General features: G+C 47.5%; 2 protein-coding genes across 2 annotated transcripts; one reads left to right on the top strand and one right to left on the bottom strand.

The window, feature by feature from the left end:
* Positions 1–207: 207 nt before the first annotated feature.
* On the bottom strand, positions 208–6191 carry AHSA1 (activator of HSP90 ATPase activity 1). The gene is made up of 9 exons (XM_062636156.1): positions 6002–6191; positions 5502–5692; positions 5248–5330; positions 4744–4861; positions 3002–3090; positions 2520–2654; positions 1649–1750; positions 1069–1120; positions 208–627 (listed from the first exon to the last, which is right to left on the bottom strand). Exons 1-9 carry the CDS (start codon positions 6079–6081, stop codon positions 455–457), a joined length of 1023 nt encoding a protein of 340 aa, XP_062492140.1. The 5' UTR covers positions 6082–6191; the 3' UTR covers positions 208–454.
* Positions 6192–6540: 349 nt separating this feature from the next.
* Positions 6541–20249, top strand: VIPAS39 (VPS33B interacting protein, apical-basolateral polarity regulator, spe-39 homolog). The gene is made up of 20 exons (XM_062636152.1): positions 6541–6547; positions 6633–6725; positions 7192–7291; positions 8619–8762; positions 9762–9800; positions 10144–10208; positions 12738–12794; positions 13695–13787; positions 14439–14472; positions 14883–14985; positions 15074–15101; positions 15286–15359; positions 15902–15977; positions 16251–16385; positions 16929–16970; positions 17364–17453; positions 17844–17930; positions 18418–18507; positions 18919–19023; positions 19309–20249. Exons 2-20 carry the CDS (start codon positions 6633–6635, stop codon positions 19327–19329), a joined length of 1476 nt encoding a protein of 491 aa, XP_062492136.1. The 5' UTR covers positions 6541–6547; the 3' UTR covers positions 19330–20249.
* The last annotated feature ends 1386 nt before the right edge of the window (positions 20250–21635 follow it).

The raw sequence follows: 21635 nt of genomic DNA, 5'->3' as shown, positions 1-21635 counted from the left end.
CGTTTATTAGCTGCAGATCAAAAGCAGAGAGAAAACGAGCAGCTGCTCAAACTAAAAACTGCACCAAGCTCCTATTCTCTGCTCCCCAGAAGTGAGAAGTAAATCTCACTGGGATCAGCACTCCCCCTTGACCCATGTTTTTCCACACAGATCCCTCCTTCTGCCTATTGACCAACTCTTTGAACTCAAGCTGATCTGAGGACACAAGTTCCACAGTGGGTTTTTTAAGTTAGGTTTATTTAGCAATAGAAGTATGTACATGTAAGAGAATCCCCTGCAGCACAAGACATGCACAAAGCAATGAGGGACTGAAAGTGGTGCTGCTCAATGGCCTCCTGCATCACCTGTCATCCCACTTTACTCGGCCGCAGAGCCAAGATTAGAAAGGGACAGGTGAGAAATGGATCAGTCCATGTGGCAGAGTCTTCTGGCAAAGCCCTCCCAGCAACCAGTATTAAAACAAGCGGGCACCATAGCCAAATGTCTGTTTAATACCCTCGAAGTAGTAGCGCTGCCAGCCTTGCTTTGTTCTTTCCTCCTCACTGGCAGGAATGCCCTTGCCTTCTAAGCACACCTCCGTCTCACCACCTTTGTCGGTGAAGTTCAAGGCAATTGTTGCAAAGTGCCCTAGAGGAACCAAAGCAAACCTGTTAGCAGTATGCAGTATATGCTGCCACAAGGAGCTGCTCTGCTCCTCCTCTCACACACCACCACCTAAAAGACTACTCAGTATTCTTCCCCACAGGATGTATTTAGGACAGCTGCAGGCCCTTCTCACAAACAGGGAGGAGAGGGCTCCCTCTTCATGGGGTTCAAAGCAGTTGCAGCCATAGCTGAGCAAGCTGCTACTGCATCATTCCTAATCCCTGGCTGCTGCTCTAAGTGGTGGCTGATGATTTCAACCTAATCATGTGTGATATGAAGCTTGAGTAAGGTAAGGTCACCCCAGCTCCCAGAACACCGTGCACTCCCTAATCATGAGCCAGAATGTGGCGTGGCACATGGGGCTGGGATTCTTAAAACACACACAATGGCTGTAATACCACGGTTCATTTCTGGACTACTTACCAGCTGGCCAAGATTTAAATCTCCATTTCATAACAAGTTGCTTCTCAGGTACCTTGAAAAGTGAGAGAGAGACTGAGTAGTCATTTATGTTTTTTTTTCAAATCCTGCAATCTAATAGAAAGCAACTAGAACTGTGTTATCTGAAGCCTTAGAGACCCCTTGAGAAACACACACACAGAGGGAAAGAGATTTAAGTGTCCTTTCCACTCCTTCTAGGATGGCAGGCCATAGTACAGCCCCAAACACCAAGACAGTGCCCCTGCCCAGAAGGCTTTAGCAGCAGGAAGAGCAAAGAGGAAAACGGTCAACTACCATCTTTAACATCCCTCTAATCCCTAAGTAAAATAAAAGACAGAGCACACGCATGACTAGAAGCCAGATTTTCTCACCAGACTGAAGTTCCATACACTAATTCATACTCTAATCCATACTGTCAGGAATACTTCAATAGCCACAGTGAATATAGGTAACTGCTGGGCACCAGGCAGAACTTCACAGTGAGCTAACTGAAGCACTGATTCAGAACTGGCACCTCCAGGCTGCCCATGAGCAAGATACAACTGCCCCAGTTAGTACTTACTAGGTCAACAAACTCTCCTGTGACACTGCCATCCAGCAGCTGAAACTTGCCTCCTTTATCAGCCTCCAAGGTGGCTTGTGCATGAGTGAAAGCTTGGACCATCTGAAAAGAATTCAGGAGGAAACCCATATTACTTGACATTATCTGCTTGCAAACTTGTTGCCTAATGTTTCCCACCCAGCTACAAAAGTTCTTGAAGATGAGGTATGTCAACAGCATAAGGTCTTCATCAAGAAAACACAAAAGCCCTGCCCTGGCCAAAAAAGCGAGGTTAGAGCCACTACAGCAGCATTCTGTCTGCCAAGGGAAAAGAATCCCTAACTTCCATATTCTGTGCAGTGTTCTGCAAGCCACACTTTTGATTTACTCTGTTGATTTCTTAATGAAACCTTGTTCTCAGAAAAGGTCATATTTTTTACTCTTACTAGAAAAACAAAGGAAGAACCTTTGTTCTAAGACCATGTTTAAATAATGTAAGAAATGCTTCTTTTTCTTCTTATACTATATAATAGTCTGCAAGAGAGGAGCTATTCACAAAATGCACTTTGATACCACCGAACCTGAAGAGGAAAAAGCAAAACAAAACAAAAAAGCACACAACTGCAAATACCAAGAGATCCGACCATAAGCAATAACAGATACACCTACAGAGGTGCTGACAGCAGGCCAGAACTGGCTTCTGGCTGGCATTAATTCTCTCTTACCAACTGTGTGAAAAGATGCACATGTGAACTTTAAGCAAGCATTCTGCAGAACAACTTTCTTATTCCATTCTCATGGACTGCGAGTGTCCTACAGAATGCCTTAAAAAGCTTCTTAGGAACAGCCTCCTGTGTGCAAAGAATAATTCTGAGAACAAGCCTGACATTACCTCCTGAGTAATGAATACCCGGTAGAGCTCTTCAGGAGATGTTAAGAAGGTGTCTTTCAAGCTGATCTTACATGTAGGGATCTTGACTCCTATGGATTTGGACTGCGATGTGGCAGTACTGCTGCTAGCAGCCGTCTAACAAAACAACAGCAAAACAAACACATACATTCCTTTTTTCAGTCCAGAAAAGGAATAAAATTAACAAGTGGTTCACATATCCAAAAGAAAAAAAACAAAGGCCTTTACTAAAGATGTCATTAGGTACAACCATATCTGAGTGTAAAAAGCACATTTATCACTCTGCTTAAATTAAGAAATATCATGTACTGCAAATGAAACAGTCAGGCCTACACCACAGACTGCCAATTCCTGAATATATATATATCCTATAAACAGCACAGGCTGCTCCTGTAAGCACTGGAATGTAATACTCTGTACCTTTCTTCACAAATCCAAAAGCACATTTGCACAGTTTCATTTACCTTGCGGTCTTCTGCTTTAGGAGCCACCTGAGGGGTCGTTTCCACGTGTTCACCATTCACTGTGGGCAAAATCATGCCCTGGGTGAATTCTGGAAAGACAGGAATGCGCTCATGAAACTAATAAAAGATCAAACCTTTCAACTGTTCTTTGAAATACAGAATCAAAAAGGGCTTCCTGGTTTCTCCCCTGCCTTTGACAGCACCCACAGCTTGAAACAGTTTGCTTTAAAAAAGTAAACAGACCTCTTTTTACAAGCAATTAATTCTTCTTGCCCCCACTACTCTATTGAAGGCCATACCTGAACCTGCCTGCATTAACAATTAGGAACTTACCTCCTATTCCCAGCCTAGACATACCAATCACTCTCTTCCACGTTACTATCACATTAGCACTAGCCTTACACTTGCATAGCTTTTCTTCTCTTTCACTCTCAAATATAAATAGCAAACACATGTCAGATACTTTTACCTTGCTGGTCTAGACAAACCAAACCAAGCTTTTCCATTTCTTTTCCGACTGGCTCACCATTTCGCCTTTTATTGTAGTAAAGTTACTTCTAACTCCATCTTTATCTTTTTTGACAAAAGATGCTAGGAATACACACAGAACCCAAGGGAGGCCTCACCAGTGCCCTGTCCAGCAGCATTAGCACTTCCATAACTCCACCAGAAGCTTCAGCCTCCTTCTGTATGTTTACTTTCTCTCCAGCTCTGTCACTTCTGCCTTTACCAATTATAAAACAGTTTGCTCTTTCTCCTTCCTCTTCATCTGTTCAAACTGGCAACATTCCATTATGTATAGCAGAATTATATAATTAATCATATAGCAGAATTCTATTACATATATATATATATTCTTGTACCCCGCAATACTTGGTTCCCACCTATTCTTCTTTATTCCCACAAGATCATACAGTTCTTCCCGAATAACATTCTTGTCCTCCACTGGGTGCCTACATCTCCCACCCTGAAGACAAAAGTGCCTGAAAAAAACCAAGGGCACAGAAATTTGATCCCGGAAAAAATGCAACCAGTGGTGGCTAGTACTCACCAAAATGAGTATCTAGCATGTGGTAATAGGTACATGGTAATACAGGTAAATGGATATAAAAGCTGTTGTAGCAATCCCAGCCTGCACTAGAGGGCAAAGCCAAACTCCATCAAAGCACAATGATTTAAGTCCAACTCCTGGAATCAGATTTATCTTCTAAAAAGATAATTTTAATCCAGATGCTGAAATAGCTCATTCAATGACACCAACAAAACCTGCAGAGCAATTTCCAGTTGTCAGTTACTCTCAAATCCAGGTAACAATAAATGCCTTTACTAACGTGGCAAAAGAGCAGAACTCTGCGTGTGGCACAACCTGGTTGTGCCACAGGCAGAGACTGATGCTCTGTGTCACCGAGGCAGCAAATATGTTACTAGATTTATTTTCTCTGTATCTGAGCTCCAGCAAGTGGAGGATATTCTCAGTTTCAAAACATCAGTCCAAAAATGGTGTTTATTTTTTGATTATTAATAAATCTCTCTGGGCTGTGCTACAGTGTCTAGAAACAGAAGTGCTTCTTGCCAAACACTTACCATTTTCATAAGAGACAGAACAGTTACTGTTGTTGCTCTGACACCATCCTGTTGAGATCGGGTGAGGAACTAATATTCACTCCTCTCATTACCCCCACCCCTTCTTTAGCATTAACCCATATGGGTTCCCATAACACTTCTCCCTCTCAGTTACCTACCTGTTTTGAGAGTGCTGATGTAAGTTTTCATTGCATCTCTAATTTTTTTTGCACCCTCTTGCTTCATCAGGGTCTTTAAGGTAGTGTCAGGCTCATCTTTAGCAAGGCTGACAAGGATCTAAACAAGAAGGACAAGTGCTGGTTTACAAAGCCATATTTTCATGGTCTTTTCCTTACTCAATTCAGCATCAGTTAGACTTTGGCTACGCTTTCATAAGCGGCAGTGCAGTGTTATTAATCCTTTAGTTCTGCCTACAGTAATGTACACAAATAACCTAAATACCTTCATGTGCTGTAGAGCCCTTATATGTTATAGGGGTATGGAGCGAGATGACCTTTACGGACCCTTCCAATCCAAACCATTCTATGATTCTGTTAACTTAAGCAGCCTCTAATACTAAAGAAGTTCTGAACAAACGGTCCAGAAAAGGCAACACAAAAGAAAATACTAATGTTGTGAGGCTTCCCGTTGGAACAGCCATATAGCCAGCATGCTGTACCCACCTCAACTTCATCGATGTCATTTTCATCTGAGAGATTAGGAATCTCCACATAACCTTTGTATTTCACGCCGGTCTTTGAGGTGCCTGCAATTACAATTACGTTTTTCAGATCAACATTTCTTACTTCGGTTGTTGTAAAAGCAAACCTGTATCACAATACAGTACTTCCCTTCATTACTATTTCCCGAATGAGGTAAGTATCCTTATCTTATACTTGAATCTAGCCTTGAAACAGTGGGGGAGCACATCACTCACCAGTCCACGCCAGCTTGATAGCCCACTCATAGAAGAAGATCAGCTTCCCTTTGCGGTTATTAATGGAGGCCTCTCCATCCAGTTTGCTCACTTCTGTCACCTCACAAGCCCCTTCCTCACTCTCCACCCTGACAGGGAGGAGCAGAGTTTTCAGCCGCTCTGTGGACCAGTTGGAGGCATCCCGCTCCGTCCTACGGGAAAACCGGGCGCTGTGAGAACCTGGGACGGGCCACACCGCCAAAACAAGCTGCGGCCACCTAACCTTCCCCTAGGCCGTCCTTCCTCCCTGCCCCGCTCCAACACACACACACAGCTCTTAGCACTGATGGGCACCCCACGCACACGGAAACGGCCGCTTTCAAGGGACATCGTCCCGGACAGCCGCACCTTAGCACCAACGCCAAGTAGGGGAAGGAGAAAGAGAGCCGCTCCCCGTGGCATCGGCCTCCTCCGCCCGGGGTCACAGGGTCCTGCCGGGCGGCTCTCGCCGCCGCGCTCACCAGTGCCAGTTGTTGACGTTGGTGGCGTCCGCCCGCTGCTCGACGATCCACCGCGGGTCCCCCTCGCCCCACTTGGCCATCGAGACCGCAGCCTCCTCCGCACCGACCGCCCGTGGAAACTGCTAGAACCGCCGCGCCACCTCCCGGCTTCCGCCACCGGCCCGGTCCCTTCCGGCGCCCTTCGCCCGGCCGCGCGCACCGCCCAGCTGCTTGGTTCCGCTGCCCCGCTTCCGGCTGGCTCCTGGCCCGTGCGCGCCCCCACCGGTCGGTACCCCCCGGAGCCGGGCACGCCGCGCCAAGCAACCGCCCCGATCCCGGCTGCCGGCACTTTAGCCCTCAGCAGCCCGCCCAGGACCGCCCGGCGGGGCAGGTGGTGCGGCGGCGCGGGGCACGCCGGTACTGGTAGTACGCGGGCCGGTACGCACCGCACTGTGCCGCGGCACAGGGACTACTGGTCCCGGAGTGTCCTGCGCGGCCGCCGCACCTTCCTCCCCTCCCCTGCCCTGCCGTGCTGTGCTGAGCCGAGCCGGTGCCTGGCGCGGGGAGGTGAGTGATGCCGGGGGGCGGCGGGGCGGGACACGCGGGCCGTGACCATGACCTCCCCTGAGGTGGCCGCGCGGTGCCGTTGCAGATGAGCAGGGTTCGAGCAGACGAGGAGGAGTATTGGCACAGCTCCAAGTTCCGGGCCTTCACCTTCGATGACGAGGATGACGAGCTCTCACAGGTAGGGTCCGAGCCCGCCTCTGCCGCGGCTCAGTGTGAGATCCTCGGGTGAGGCCTCTTGTGGGCTCGGCCCTGCTTTCCGCTGAGGGTCTGTGTTTCGGGGCAGGGAGGGATGGAATGTTGCCTCTTGCCCTGTGTGGAGGTCACCACCGGTTCCCGGCTCGCACCCCATGGTGGCTAGTCCGAAATCTCATTAAGACAGTGGTTCCTCACCTGCGCACCAGACTGCACCTTCTGCACGCTGACCTGTCAGTGTCTGTGTCAGTGGCCTTTGGGCTCCCGGTGGTGAGGAAGGGCTGATGCGTCTGTTGAGCACCTACAGGCATAAAATGCCTCTTCCAGAAAAGCCAGTGGAAGCTGAAGAAGCTGTGTTCAAAGCTCTGAAGGATGTTTTTTGAAGGAAATAGGAAACAAAGCACACCTGTAACACTGGTGATCTTTATACAAGCCCTTTCCCTTGTCCTTAGCTAAAGGAATCCAAGCAGGCAGTGAATAGCCTTCGGGATATCGTCGATGATGATGATGACGACCTTGAGAGGGTCAGCTGGAGTGGAGAACCTGTGGGAAGTAAGTGCAAGAAGTGCTGCAAATTATCCTGAGACAGAGGGAGTTGAAAATTAACACTTAAGCCACATAATTGAGTTGAGCTCAGGAATACTACTTGTTATCTAATCCTGCATGTCAAATCTAATTCTAGTCTCTTCAGGTCACATTGTGAGCCACTTGATTTACCTGTGTGGATTCACTGGAGACTGAGCAGAAGCCCAAATTACATCAAGGAATGCAGACAAGTGGAGGGAATTCACTGTGCTTTTCCTAATACGTAGCCCAGCTTAGGGCAGATATTTGGAGGTTATGGCATGATATTTACCATCCTCAGCTGGCCTGCAGGATTCTAGGTGATCATTTCCTTGACGCTGCTGCCTGAAATGGCACCATTTAAAGTTCTCTGTGCTTTGTCCCCACAGCGCTTTTGGGAGACACTCCAAGGTTTAGTGTATGTTTGTAGGCTGACGGTTATGCTTGAAGTTTGAAAGGGAATTGTAAGCATTAAGCAAATGCGTTTCTAGTGGTGGTGGGAGCAAGCTCACAACACACAGACTATATGTTCTCCTGTGCTTTGGAGTTCCTGACCCACAGAGTATGTGGTACTAGCTAGCCAAGTAAATTTCCAGACAGTGGAAATTTACATTTGGATCACCCGGGAGACCTTCAAAGAGTCTGGTTTTGTCCTGTGCTGTAGCTCCTCCCTCTGGTTCAGGCCATTTCATTTCCTGCCCGAGGCCTCTACCTGTCAGCTTTTTTGCTCTATCATCACTCTGTCCTCAAATGTGTGTGTTATGCAGCTGCATGAAAAATAGGGAAACTGTCTCAAACAAGCTGGAGGAAGACATGTGCACTGTTACTGGCAGCATATGCATATCCACATTGATATATGTTTTGTCTCTGTGGGGAGGAAAACTGTCTTAGTTTTCCAGTGTTCAGGAAGGTATGCTCTTATGCTTCTGTAACTTGAGGTAAGTCTGGGATTCTGTCTTGTTCTGTACCTTTAGAACAAGGATTATCCCTTTGTTGCCTATACTTTATATGCAATGACATAAAAATGTTGGGTGGCCTGTGCATTTTTTTATATAAGCCATAACTAGCTGTACAGCACTGGTGAAATCAACCATTTCTGGAGGAGAATGTGCAATGTTTAACAAGCACTGTTACACGAGATTAGGATTCTGTGCACTGCATCTGCTTGGTGCTGAGAGTCATAGTTATCAGTATGTGCTAGTGCAAAGCTAACTGAACAGGACACGCTTGATAACATTCCTGCTATGCCATAAGATCATGTTTTACAGACTGGTTTTCTCTTTCTCTGTTATGAATTACTTCTGTCTGCACATAGGTATCTCCTGGTCAATCAAAGAGACAGCCTCCAGCAGCACCAGCTCACTGGAGGGCCGAGACTCCAGCCTACAGAAAGGCTCATCCTCCTATGCTGCTTTTCCCAAACAAGTTTCCTCCTACTCTCTAAGCAGTTTATTCAAAGGTGAGATGGCTCATGCGCAATGTAGACAAATGGGTTTTCAGGAGTGCCAAGGGGCCATTGTGTTATCTAGTGTAAATTGTTTTTTCTCAAGTGTATTGCAAAACAGAGAAGCTCTGATCTCTCCTCAGTGTGAGAGTGTATGTCCTACTGGTCAGAAATTGGAGATTGTCTTGTGCAGAAGATCATACGCTCTCATGGTATGGGAGGGTGTTTTGGAGATAATGGCTCTTTAAAAGCCAGGTTGCCACAGAACAGCAAGGTAAAACACAGCACTATACAGCAATCCATTTGCATGGAAAAGAGCAGGCTAAAAAGGGACTGGCTTAACCCATGTGAGCCTTATTTGATCTTCAGTACTGTAGAGAAGACAGGTTGATTATCCTTTATTTGGCTTTCAGTAGGTTGTTGCTGATGTTACAGTTTGGCCAGCAAAGTATAATGTCAGTGGTAGGAGCAGTGGTCACATAGCTGCTTATCGGGGGAGCTGCGCAGCAGGCTGTCTGGAGACTTAAACAGCTTGCAAGAGTTCAGCTCTGTTTTCTCCCAGCTGGGCAACAAAACGTCTTTTACATTATCTCTCTGGGGTGCTTTTTTACTGTTAACTTTGATAGTACAGTGATAATGAAAGGCATCCAAATCACAGCCCTGGTGAATGAAGCTGGCTGTGTTGCCATGGCCTAAGCAGTGCTGTGTGTTTGAGCCTCTGCTCTGCAGGTAGATGAGCGAATTCAGGCTCGCTCTCTCCTGGCCTTAGCAGCAAGAGGGCAGATAGGGCTGGGCTGTGATATGGTTTGTTATGCCACAGGCAATTTCAAAGCCTTGGGCTACAAGCAGGTGAGCCCCAGCTATGCTGGTGTAGTGTGAATCGCTATAGAGAGTGACTTGTTCTACAGTGGCGCAGCTGTAGCACACTGGCTTGCAGTGTAGGCATGTGTTTCCTCTGCAAGAGATGTTGCTGGTAAATAGACAGTCTCTCATGAGTGTTTGTTTTGATTTCAGGACGAAACAAACTTCCAAGTTTCCAGTCCCTTTCAGACGGTAAGTTTTGAATCCCTGCCTCATTTTGGGAGAGGTGCAGGTTTAAGTAAACCAAAGCATTTCCATAAAAGGGAAGTGTATTCTTCCTTATGTTGCAGAAAGGGAACTGAATCATGGGTTGCTTGAAAGCCGTTCAGTAAAGAAGTGAAAGAGCTGGCGTGATGGTTTGGGGTAATCTGCGTATGCACAGCTGTCAACTGGTGTGTTCAGAGCAACTCCGAATTGCCAGTTGGTGCTTGAGTTTGGGTCTTCTACCACAGAAAAAAAAAAAGAGAATGTGTTTTTGGAGGTGTGTCTGAATCAGGATTTTGATGTGTTACACGGCTTTGCCTTTCCCTTTCAGCCCTCTCTGACACGGGAGTTAAAAACTATGCCCCAGAGCTGCGCAGACCGAAAGCTGAGTACAAGGTGAGCAGCCTTTGTTTGTAATGTGCTGAGTTCACAGTACTGCCAGGAGAACTTCTTCCTCTATTGAGTTCATGGGAGGTGATTAATTGCTATTTGAGACAGCAGAGGACAGTGCAGGGTATAGGACAGGAGCTGCAAAATGTATCCTCACAGTAATTTAGGTGTTCTCTGCTTTTGCTCAGCAGGGAGCTTTGCTCGGGGTCTTAGTTAACTCCTTCTCCTAATGAATGGCCCAGCAGTCTTTGTGAAAAGTATTTCTAAATAGTGCTTTGCCTGTAAGCTGCTTTCATGCTGGGTCAGGTGAGCTGGCATCATGTGTGCTTTTTTATTTTTTATATCCAAAGGCTTCTAAAAGGGAGTGGCACAGAGGTGGAGCTCCAGTTAGCAGGAATGTTCTCCCAAACAGGCAGTATTAGGTGTTGTAGAATCTAGTGGACTTTGGGACTGGGTGGATTCCTCCTACTAGGTGTGAAGTTGTAGTTACATGTCCCCAGGTCCAGCCAGTGGGAGGACTGAGCACAGATTCCCTACAAATACAGATATTAGCAATACTGTCACAGCTGCCCACATGGATTAGCAGAGACAGAAACCAATGCCCTTACCAACAGACACATAAACACACAACATTCAAGCCTGATCTTGAGCCTCCTTTCTGTCTGACAAGGATTGAATTCCACTAGTGAACACACTGTCTCTCCAGTAGCTGGTCTTAGACAACCAGTTGTTTTGTAGCTGAATCCCAGGCCCCAGTATCCTCCAGTTCCTGCCACCTAGACCCTTGAGCCCTTAGGATTCGTGGTCCCATTCCAGTTCCTGGTACTCAAGACTGCTTATTCTCCTCACTGGCTGGTTGAGCTTGAAGTTCATTAGCATTCATATGAATACACTTGGAATAGAGAGCCCACCCACACAGGAGGTGTTTAAGTATAGAATTTAATGAGAATATAAGACAGACTGCAGTGATCCATTGCAGGGCTCAATGAGACAGGCACACTAACTAGCCACGTGTTTAACTTAGCTGGCACCCTGTAGCACCTTTTCCCTCTAGTTTCCCATGTTTGTTCTTGCGTTATTCATTATGATCCCTTCCTTTCCCTGCTTTTTGTCTTTCCCGTAAACTTCTGTAACAAGCCTCACACATTTACACAGCCCTCTTAAAACATCCCAGGATTCTCTTTCCCTTGTGTGTCATACTAAGTCTTGTGCCTCCAGAGTTGCATGGTGTTCAAGGAGAATTTCTTTGGTTTACTCATCTTGACGGGTTTTATGCAATGGGGAATGACTTAATCTGTCTCATTTGATGGTGGCAAGGAGTGGCCAAGTTGGGGTGCTCAGATTGCGTCTATTGGGTTCTTGTATGTTCTCCACCTGTCCTTGGCCATCTGATCCTTACTAGGTTGTTGTGCTTATGTTAATTAGCCATTAAACACATACTGTAACAGGCAGCACTTCCTGCTAATCAGGAGAAACAAGTGTGCCCTCTTGCGTTCTGTTCTGTGCATGCAGAGGCAGGGATGCAGGAAGGAAAAGGGTTGTACAGCCCCTTAAAGCAGGCAGGAGTATTCTAAGTGTGGTGAATAAAGGCTGAAGAGCCTCAGTGACAGGCTGAGGAGCTGCCACTGGGCACAGGTGCTGGAGGGAACCTTGATGCTCAGGACATGTGACACTCAGCTACACTTTGACTTGAGAGACTCATGTCCCCTAACAGGGCTGGATGAATCCGTTTTGTTTATTTCAATAAATCTTCAATGAATTTAAAATACAATGTCTTCAGAGGTGGTTCTGGTTATTGCCTTTCTTTGGCTCTTTTGAGGTGGAAGGCTGAATTACAACCACTGGCTCGAGTGCCTCACAAAGACTTGGGTGTATTCTTGGAGTCTCAGTTCAGGAATGGCCCAGGCCACTGCCTCTTTATGTAGTGCTTCCAGATTGTAGTGTCTGCAAGCTGCAGGCAAAGAACTTTGGTCATTGGAGCAGTGACAGCAACCTTAAGATAGTTTTGCTAAAGGCTTCAGTGCTTTTGTCATGTTATACTAGTCCTGTACAACTCTCCAGGCTCTTGTTTGAGACTGTTATCCTTACATTCTCCACATTGCTGTGGAATGCTCACCAGCAGAATTGTGTCTGAATTGTAACAGGAAACTCCTTCCCCTTCAGTTTTGGTTTTGTCAGTTTTGCACGCGTTTTGCTTGTCTTTCTGAAAGCAACATTGGAACTTTAATTTGCAAGGAAGACAACCTGTTGAAATGCACTTGTTATAAAGGATATGATGACAGACCTTACTGAAGCAATAGAAAAACTGTGTTAGCATCTGAGTGTCTAGCTTCCCTTCCCACCAGCATGCAGGGTCTGCACCTGAACACTGCAGAGACATATCCCACTACGAACTCCCCCTGGAGCAGATGAATAAGTCTCAGAAGCTACACACGGGCCATCATTCTGATCCAGCACAAGCAGAAAGCAGCTTGGGGACTGCTTACATGATCTGGCCTCTCAAATCTCAAGAGTTCTTTATTTTTCTTGTGACAGGATTACAGCAATGATTGGAGCCCCAAAGATACAGTCAGGCGCATGCAGAGGGGCAAGGTAAGGACTTTCTGCTCCCACCTGCTTGCAAGAGACAGAGGATGGGTGGTCCTAAACTGGCTTACAGTTTCTGATGCTCCTGCCTGTTCCAGGACCAGGGAGGGGACCCGTGTTACTTGCAGCACCTAGCAGGGTAGTCTGGTTGCCTGCTGCTTTGCCAAGTGTCGGTGCTGGGATCACATTAGCTCAGGAGCAGCAAGGCTTTGTTGCATTATTTACCTGAGTCATCCCCTCAGCTAGGCTCTGACAGGAGGTATCTGTGCTGCTGTGTCCTTCTCTACCCTTTCTGCTCCTTGGGGCTGGGTTTATGGAAAAAAGTCCCAGGGTGTGGGGCTTTGTAGTTGGTGGCAAATGGAGGGAGGAAGACGGAAGCAATCTTGGTTACACTGGAGCTGGAATCAGGCTCAGCTGTCTCAGTTTTCAGTGAACATTCAGGCAGCTTGTGGTTTTACCCTGCACGTGTCTCCTCAACGCCTCAGCTGAACTAAAGGTTGACAGGCCTTTATGGGGTAAGAACGGAGGAAGTCTTGCAGCTCTGCTTTTCTTGTCTCCCCTGTGGAAAGGGCCCTGGAGAGTTCCCTCCTTCTGTCAGGCCTGGTGGTTTGTACTGTGCAGGGAAGTTTAGCCTTGCTACAAGAGTGTTTGTGCTGAACACACAATGTCTGCTTCCTAGCCTAGGCAATAATGAGAGCTAATTCTGCAACCTTTGTGAACAGATTTCCAAGGATCATGGAGCATATGATTTCAGCTAAATGAGAAGCTCTCTGATGGTTAAGAGGGCAGTTATTCATGTTGCTGAAAGGTTTATGGGAACAGAATAAGCAGTACCTTGGGGGTTGGTTCAGCCTGCGGCTTGTCTGGTATCCCATATAAGCCTGCTAATACCTCATCTGTCTCCAGGTCTGCTCTCTCGAAAGATTTCGTTCGCTGCAGGACAAGCTGGTGCTCTTGGATGAAGCTGTGGCAGGACATGACGGAAACGTCATTACAGCTGTGAGTCCTGCTGGGGCCATATAAGGCTGGGACTTCCTGGGTGACCCCACAGAGGGTGCTTTTGTGCGTGCAGTCATCTGGCTGAGTAATCTTGCAAGATGGGGTGTTGTCCTTTACTTAAAATGAAAAAGTTACTGAAAAGTGTAAAAGCTTAAGACCGGGGATTCCATATGCCCTCTGGGTTTCCTGCCACTCTGCAGAATTCATGCCAGGTTAATAACAAGGAACCTGATCCTTCAGCCTTACAGATCTTTGCAGCAATTTCTTGAATGCCAAGGTTTAATTTGCTCATTGCAGCATGGGGGATTTGAGGGGTTCCTCCAGTTTATCTGGCTTCCAAAGCATCAGACAACAAATAGGACTGTGTCAGATCTTCTCTCGTTCAGGTCTTTTAAGCCCTTGAATCTCTCATGGAAAGGTTTTTCTTTGTAAATCTTGGTCTCATCACTTGGGAGATTAGCCATGCAGCTGTGGACTTGGCTCACTGCCTCTTCTGTGTCTGGTGGATAGTAGAATTCAGGCTGTAAGAGCTGTGTCTTCAGAGGCCTTTTGCAAAAGCTTCCCCAGGCCTTGACTAGTTTGCTGTCTGTCTGTTTTAATTCTGGTGAAGACTGATCTGGTCAGCTGAGAGCTGCCTCTCTGTGCTCACAGGTCCTGATATTCCTGAAAAGAACACTAAGGAGAGGTAAGTGTGACTGGAGCCAGGGTTTTTGTTGTGTGTTTCAGTTAAGGGCAGAGGGGCTAGTTCTTTCACTGAACTAAAGTCACAAAGAGAGCATCTGAGATACTGCTACTTTACTGAGCATGAAATATTTTTGCAGTGAATGTAACATGGGAGGGGGGGATGGTGAATGCCCATAAAGGCCCCAGAGAGGAGTTTTGAGCAGCAGTAAGTGGTAGCAGTGATGGAGTGAATTCAGCTGGCATCCCAGTGAATGGGCTCTTCTCCTGTGCTGTAGCCTCCAAGACTGTGTTTTGAGACAGGATAAGGTTGTTGGATCCGCCAGTGGCTTGCAGCTCTGTGCCCCATGCTTGGCCCCCTCTGGCTTGGCAGTGCTAACTTACTTTACCCGTGTGTACATTTCTCTCCTGCAGAGATCTTGTTTCGGGAGCTGGAGGTGCGGCAGGTGGCCTTGTGCCATCTGATCCATTTCCTCAAAGAGACGGGTGAGCAGAAGTTGCTTCTGGATCTGCTCAGGTGAGACTCTTGCCCACCCTCGTGGCAGGGCTGAGCACGCTGCCAGGATCCTGCCTTCAAGTTAATGCTTGCTCATTCTGTTCTGCAGGTTCCTAGACAGGACTGAGGAAGTTGCTGTAAGTATTCCCAGGAGCAGAAGCTCTCTTTCCTCAGGAAAGAGGGAGTGTAGTGTGCAGGGGGAGGCCAGCTGCAAGGTGTCTGCTAGTCACCAAGAGCTTTACATTCCTGTTTTGCCCTCTGGAGTCCTGTATTTCTCAAATCCATGAGAACAGACTGTGCTGCTTTTCCCTCTCCCTCCAGCTGTCCCAGTACCGGGAACATTTGAACATACAGGATGTGGAAAAAAGGAGGGAGTTTCTGAAAGGCTGCATTGGGTAAGAAAAAATGCAGGAGGGTGGGAGGGATGTCAGTGCTTCACAGAAGGTGGTGGTAAAGAAAATTAGACCTCTGTCACAATGCAACGGCTTAGGTAGTTTGAGAGCTGATGTTGGTTTTGCCTCAGTGGGAGTGGGGTGTTATGGACACATTGTAGACCAGAGAGGAAGAATTTGTGATCGCTAGTCCAGCAGCATTTGCTGCTTCCTTGGAGGCAAAGATGCTTCAGGAACCTTCTGAACATTAACCCTTCAGGTTGTGAAAGATGAAAGCTTGGGTGCCTGAGCACAGTAGCATCAGCTATTTGTGTTCTGTGAGAGGTGTCATTTAATTTTGCCTTCTCTGAAGCCTTCCTAGTAGAGAGCCAGTTGGAGAGGGCAGCAGGGCAGAAACTTGAGTACTAGCCACTCAGAGTGGGGAGAAGGGGGGTGTTCGCCACATCTTGGTCTGTGGGGAAGATGTTTGGTAGAGAAGAGCATCCTTCTAAAGTGTACCTTGTTAAGAGTTGCTGACAGTGTCTCCTCCCTCCATGTCTGACCAGGCTGCCATTTTCAGCTGAGGATACCTCTCATATCCAAGACCATTATACCCTGTTGGAGCGACAGATCATCATTGAGGTATGAAATCTTTCCTGTGGGAGATGACTGGGACTAGCTGCAAGACCTCTGTATGTTCCTGACATATACAACTTTGGATCTATTGAGCCTGCCCTGGCTAGTATGGTTTAACTGCTGTCTAAGCTGCTGAGCCAGGCATGTGTGTGAAATACTAGATATGAGACTTGATGGCACGTTGAGGCATTGCTATCACAACGCTATCTCCAGGTCTCTCCCTGCAGCTAGGTCAGGCAGTTGCCGTGGCTCATGTTCACTCTCTTCCTGATTCCACAGACCAACGACCGGCACTTGGAGTCGTCTGGGCAGTCAGAGATATTTAGGAAATATCCTCGCAAGGCTTCAATTCTCAACATGCCATTAGTGACCACCCTCTTCTATTCCTGTTTCTACCACTACACAGAGGCTGAGGTGAGAGTGATGTGGGATAATGGTTATGTCTCGTCTCTGTATCCCTCAGCATGTGGGTGGTTAAACTGGGGCATATTAAAGAAAGAGGGGGAGACAGGTCATGTTTTATCCCTCAGAGAAACCTGGAGAAAGTCAACGCTCTTTGTCCATCTGGGATCAGTTTGGAGTTTTCTTTCATGCTCCAAGGTGGGACATTGAACCTGGGACAGCATGTCAGGGAGTTGCCTCCTGGAAATCACTGTCTTTTATTTCTTCCAGAAGTCAGAATTGGCCCCTAATCCCATGAGTCCGAGAGAATGATATACTGATTTTGGAAGTGCTGGATGTGCACCAGTTGAGGATGTAGGGGAAACCAAACCAGAGTGCTGATGGGGTGGGATAGTTGCTCTCTTCTGCCAGCTGTTCTTTCTGTGGCACTGACATGAGCAAAAATCAGTAAAAACTTGGGGAGATTCACCCTGTGTGAGGCAATCGCCTTACAAGAGGTATCCTCTCCCCTCGCCTGCCCTGCTGAGTTTGCACTGACTTGTCTGCTCTCTCTAGGGAACATTCAGCAGCCCCACTAACCTAAAGAAAACATTTAAGGTGAGTCTCCTGCTGTCCTGGCAACGCTAGCTTTAAAATGTGGGCAGCCAAATTGTATTTAGCAAAGGGGCTGGGTAGAAAGAGTTTGAGCGACTCAGTGCTGAGGTAGGGAGGGGGGCATGGCATCTTTCTCGAGCAGAGCCATTCTGGAGGCTCAGAAAGGAAAGCGGAAGCCATGTGGAAGCTTTCACTGAGTGTACCCTGGCTGCAGCAGCACTTGCAAGTCCCCACCTCCTGCTCTCTGCAGTGCTGGCACTGGCCTCAGGCAGTACCTCTCCTTGCTTGGCTGTTGGTGAGGGTCCTGACAGGGTTGGGGCAGATGCCATTCCTACCCAACCCACACAGGCCTTCTGAGCTGTGCTGGTGCTCTGACTGCAGTTTTCTGCCTTGCAGATTCCTGATAAGCAGTATGTTCTGACTGCCCTGGCTGCCCGTGCCAAGCTGCGAGCCTGGGATGATGTGGATGCCCTCTTCACTACCAAGGTGAGATGCAGAAAGCCTTGCTGAGGACTCTGTTCCAGGTACTGATATCTACTACTGATAGCTGGCTTGTTCTGGAGTGACTAGACAAGACTGGTTTTAATTCATCAGGGCCCAGCACCTCTGCTGCAATACATTCCTTCTCTCCCTGCCTAAGACCTCTGCTGGGACTGGTTTGGTTGCAGCACCAAGGTCAGAGAAGGGGATTTTCTGCTCTCCTGCTCTGTTATCAAAGGGTTTTCAGCCAACCTGCTCCCAGCCATTGGATGAAGGGCTCTGCCTGTGGTGCACGCGGTGGTTGGTGTCATACATTGTGGCACTGGGGAAAAGCATTTTCTGGTGGCTGGAGGGATTACCTTTTAGGGTTAACAGAGGGTTTGGCTCTCATTTCAGAACTGGCTGGGCTACACCAAGAAGAAGGCGCCGATTGGCTTCCACCGGGTGGTGGAGATCTTGCAAAGGAACAATGCTCCTGTGCAGGTGAGCAAGGACCTGCTGCTTATATCCTCCTGCTCTTTGTTGGGATTTGGTGTGTGAATGATTCCCCAAATGAGCCTCTTCCTAGCTTGGAGGGGAACAGCTTGCTGAGCTATGGGATGGTAGTGAGGGCTGGGTCCTAGGTCTGACTGCGAGACGGACAGTGGGGCTACACTTGTCTGGCATCTTTCTCCCCATGGTGCACTGCCACCTTCATTTGCTACGTGAACTTTTTTTTTTTTGCTTAATCTGACTGGCAATGGTTAACCCCATCCATAAGAACAAGGTAGCCTAGGACTCTGAGCTTTGTGAGCAAAGCTTTACTGCCTCTGGGGCCCTGAATGGTCTCGTCCTGGTAGCTTGTTGCCCTAGGAAAGAAGGGGTCATGTCTGTGTGATCAGTGACCTTTATAGGTTTTGTGACTGGAGTGAGAGAAGGAGGCAGTGGGTACCTGCAGAAGGGAGCTGAGAGACTCTTCATTCCCTCACAGGTGCTACAGGAGTATGTGCGCCTGGTGGAGGATGTGGAGACACGGCTGAGCCTGGCCACCAAATACAAGTGCCATGATGTTGCCATTGAGGTAGATCCTTGCCCTGCATGTGAAGAGATGGGACAAGAGTCTTTTTCTCCCTAGCTTTCCTGTGCTCTGCCATGTGCCATTGCTGTTATGTGCCTTGTGGGGTTTGTTTTATCCCTGTTGCTTGGGAGCAGTGGTACGGTTCCTGGTGGAAAGCAAGTGAGCCAGGAGAGTAGCTCCTAGTGGCTCACTTGCTGTGGTGCTGTGGTGGGAACCTGAGGAGGGAATGAAGAGTTGTGGTGGGAACTTGAGGAAGGGATGAAGAGTTGTGGTGGGAACTTGAGGAAGGGATGAAGAGTTGTGGTGGGAACTTGAGGAGGGAATAAAGAGTTGCCCTGTTCATCTCCAGGGCACCATCTAAATGTGTAAGTGTCCTCTTCACTCAGCTGGGTGCTGGTTTTGCTGTTTGTCTAGACGTATAAGGATCTAAAGGATCGCATCCAGCTGACAGCATATAAATGCAAGGTGGAGCGAGGCTCTGCAGAAGAAGAGAAGATAAACAGCATTCTCAGCAACCCGGTAAGAAACATCTACTTTTTCTGCCACAGACTTTCATCAGAAATGGCTGTAGATTAGGTGTAAGGGTGTGGCTGTCCTACATACTTTTTATCCCTGCTGGGAAGCTAATCTTACCTTTGGGATTGCATTCAGTATGGGAATGAAGGGTGAAATTGATAGAAATAGCACCGTCTGGCCATAGTTGTTCTTGTCAGGGATTGGGACTCCCAATTCCTGACAACTGACTTGGTCCTGAGGCATCTGTGTTCAACACTGATGTTAGTCATGTCTCATTCTCTCTTCTAGCAAATCCGATGGAAGAACTGATCACCTGTGAAACAGCCTGCTTGGCTGCTGCCTTGCCTGTGAAAAGAGGAAACTGCAAAACCCAGCCCAGTGCCAGCAGAGCAACTCTGTTACTACTCATCGCATGATCAACGTTCATTGGTTACAGTGGCTTGTGGGACAGTGGCTGGTTGAAGGCAGCTGCTCCAACGTAGCCATGGTACTAATCCACTAGGGTTGATTCTTTTTGGAATCTGATTCTCTTTGACTTGGCTATATAAGCCAGGCAGTGTTTTTGTTTACAGAGGAGGTGGCTGGAGATTATGTTAAGTCTAAGTGGTGCCTGAGCTCATTTTCTCTCACAAGAGGAACGGGTCAGTCACACTCATGGGCCTCTCTACCAGATGATTCTGGTCAGTCCCTGTAACACTCAAGCTGGCTTGGGCATCCTCAGTCATGGCTGTGGGTGGAGTAAAGCCTACTGGGCTGTGTTCTCCCTGCATCAGAGTGAGTTGAAGAAAAGGACCAGCTGTACCTTAGAGCTTTTCTTTTTTTTTTCCCCTGCTCTTTTTTTTTTTTTCCCTTTTCTTTTTTTTTTTTTTCCTGTAGTTTGTTCTGGCTCACCCTAGGAAAAGAGATGGTGTATGGACTCCTGCAGAGAGCCAGGACAGCAGTCCCTCCCAGTATCCTTGTGCTGGCACTCTGCAGCTCTTGGAAGATCCCTTTATCAGGGAAGAGCAGGCCCCTAGTGTGGAGCTGGTCAGAGCCCTGCTGGGTTGGAAGGAGAGCAAGCAGGGACCCACTCAGTTGGCACAAACCTGCTGGTCCCAGCAGCTCTTTTCTCAGTGTTATGCCAGGAAGGATTGAATTGCACTTTCACAGAAACACAACTCCTCAGGCAGCTGCTGGCTTCATCCTTCCAGACCTCACTTCAGTTCCTTAAATAAAGCTGTCTCTTTCTCCTTGGGCTGTATATTTTGTTCCCATACTGAGCAATTCATCACTCTGTGTGCTAATCCTGAGCAATTTATCACACCTCCCACTGGGTATGCGGGGTATTTTCTCGTGTCCTGAAAAGCACAGTGCGTGTCACCGTGGAGCAGCTTTGCTTGCAGAATATCTTACTTCACTCCTTCAATGCTGTCAGTACAGATGAATTAGTTTTAATGTAGAGACTTCGCTGCCACAGAGGTGAAGGTTTTGTGTAGTGATGTACCAGTCTGAGGGCAGGTCTAGGTTCCAGCCTCCCTTCTTTTTTCTTTTGGTATTTGTTTTTTTTTTTTTTTTTTTTCCTCATTGACTTATTTAAGTTGGAAGGAACTTCTTAATTATCTAGTCCAGTCCTGCTCAAACAGGGTCACCCGGAACAGGCAGACCAGGACTGTGTCTGTTTGGGTTTTCAGTATCTCCACAGCTGGAGACAACTTGGCTTCTCTGGGCAACCTCTTCCTGAATTTTACCACCCTCACTGTAAAAAGATGTTTTCTTGTCTTCAGATGGACTGTCACATTTCCCTTTGTGCTCACTATCTCTTATCATTTGGCGCCCATGAAAAGAGTCTGGGTCCTTACTTCCCCCTCATCAGGTATTACTCACATTGAAAAGTTCCCCCAACCCTTCTCCAGGTTGAACAGTCTGAGCGCTCAGCTTCAACTCATACAAAAGATGCTCCAGCCCGTTAGTCATCTTTAGTCATCAGCCCTTTGCTGAACTCTCTCCAGTATGCCTGTGTCTCTTTTACTGAGGAGCCCAGAGCTGGACACAGCAGTCTGGATTTAGAGAAGAATCACTGTGTTTAACCTGCTGGCACCATTCATCCTAAGGCAACCCAGGATGCTGTTGGCTAGGGTGAGATTTGCTGTCAGCTCTCCCACATGCCCCAGGCCCAGACACTGTTCGGTTGTAGGAGTTGGAATGGTGATTAGAATGGGATTTGTCAGGGAGCAATGGGAGAAACTGAACATACCCTTGGAGGAATCTGATGAAAGCCGTAAAATAAGTCTTCACATCTGTATTCTCTAAGCATGGGTCCTGGGTGCCCCTGTTGTGATTTGAACAATGATACAGATGTGTAGGAAGATGTATCAGTTCAGCAGCAGGGGAGCTGTGATCTGGCTGTACCTATGGATACCCTAATCTTGTTCTGCTGTTTGTAGGATGCAGTGTGCCCTGAGAACATTGGTAAGTGCTCCCCAGCCTGGGACTGCAAATGGGGCTGCATTTACATGGACTTTTAACTGTACTTTTTTTTTCATAGCAATTCAGGTAGAACTCACTAAATAATGTTTTTCTGCTAAAAATATTGACGGTATGGAAACTCCCCCCCCCCCTTTTTTTTTCAGTTGGGA

The sequence above is a fragment of the Pezoporus occidentalis genome, unplaced genomic scaffold (genome assembly GCF_034315485.1).
Source record: "Pezoporus occidentalis ecotype Australia unplaced genomic scaffold, CSIRO_AGI_Poc_V1 ctg47, whole genome shotgun sequence".
In the NCBI taxonomy this organism is placed as follows: domain Eukaryota; kingdom Metazoa; phylum Chordata; class Aves; order Psittaciformes; family Psittacidae; genus Pezoporus; species Pezoporus occidentalis.
Note: the sequence above shows the minus strand (reverse complement) of the source record. Positions and strands in the feature narration are given on the sequence as shown.

Excerpts from the sequence above, each read along its gene's own strand:
- VIPAS39 (XM_062636152.1), top strand. The coding sequence starts at position 6,633 with ATGAGCAGGGTTCGAGCAGACGAGGAGGAGTATTGGCACAGCTCCAAG. Across the intron at positions 10,209-12,737 it reads GACCGAAAGCTGAGTACAAG|GATTACAGCAATGATTGGAG; the intron begins GTGAGCAGCCTT and ends TTCTTGTGACAG. Across the intron at positions 14,986-15,073 it reads TTGCTTCTGGATCTGCTCAG|GTTCCTAGACAGGACTGAGG; the intron begins GTGAGACTCTTG and ends TCTGTTCTGCAG.
- AHSA1 (XM_062636156.1), bottom strand. The coding sequence starts at position 6,081 with ATGGCCAAGTGGGGCGAGGGGGACCCGCGGTGGATCGTCGAGCAGCGG. Across the intron at positions 5,331-5,501 it reads TATCAAGCTGGCGTGGACTG|GCACCTCAAAGACCGGCGTG; the intron begins GTGAGTGATGTG and ends TTGTAATTGCAG. Across the intron at positions 1,121-1,648 it reads CAGGAGAGTTTGTTGACCTA|GTACCTGAGAAGCAACTTGT; the intron begins GTAAGTACTAAC and ends TCACTTTTCAAG.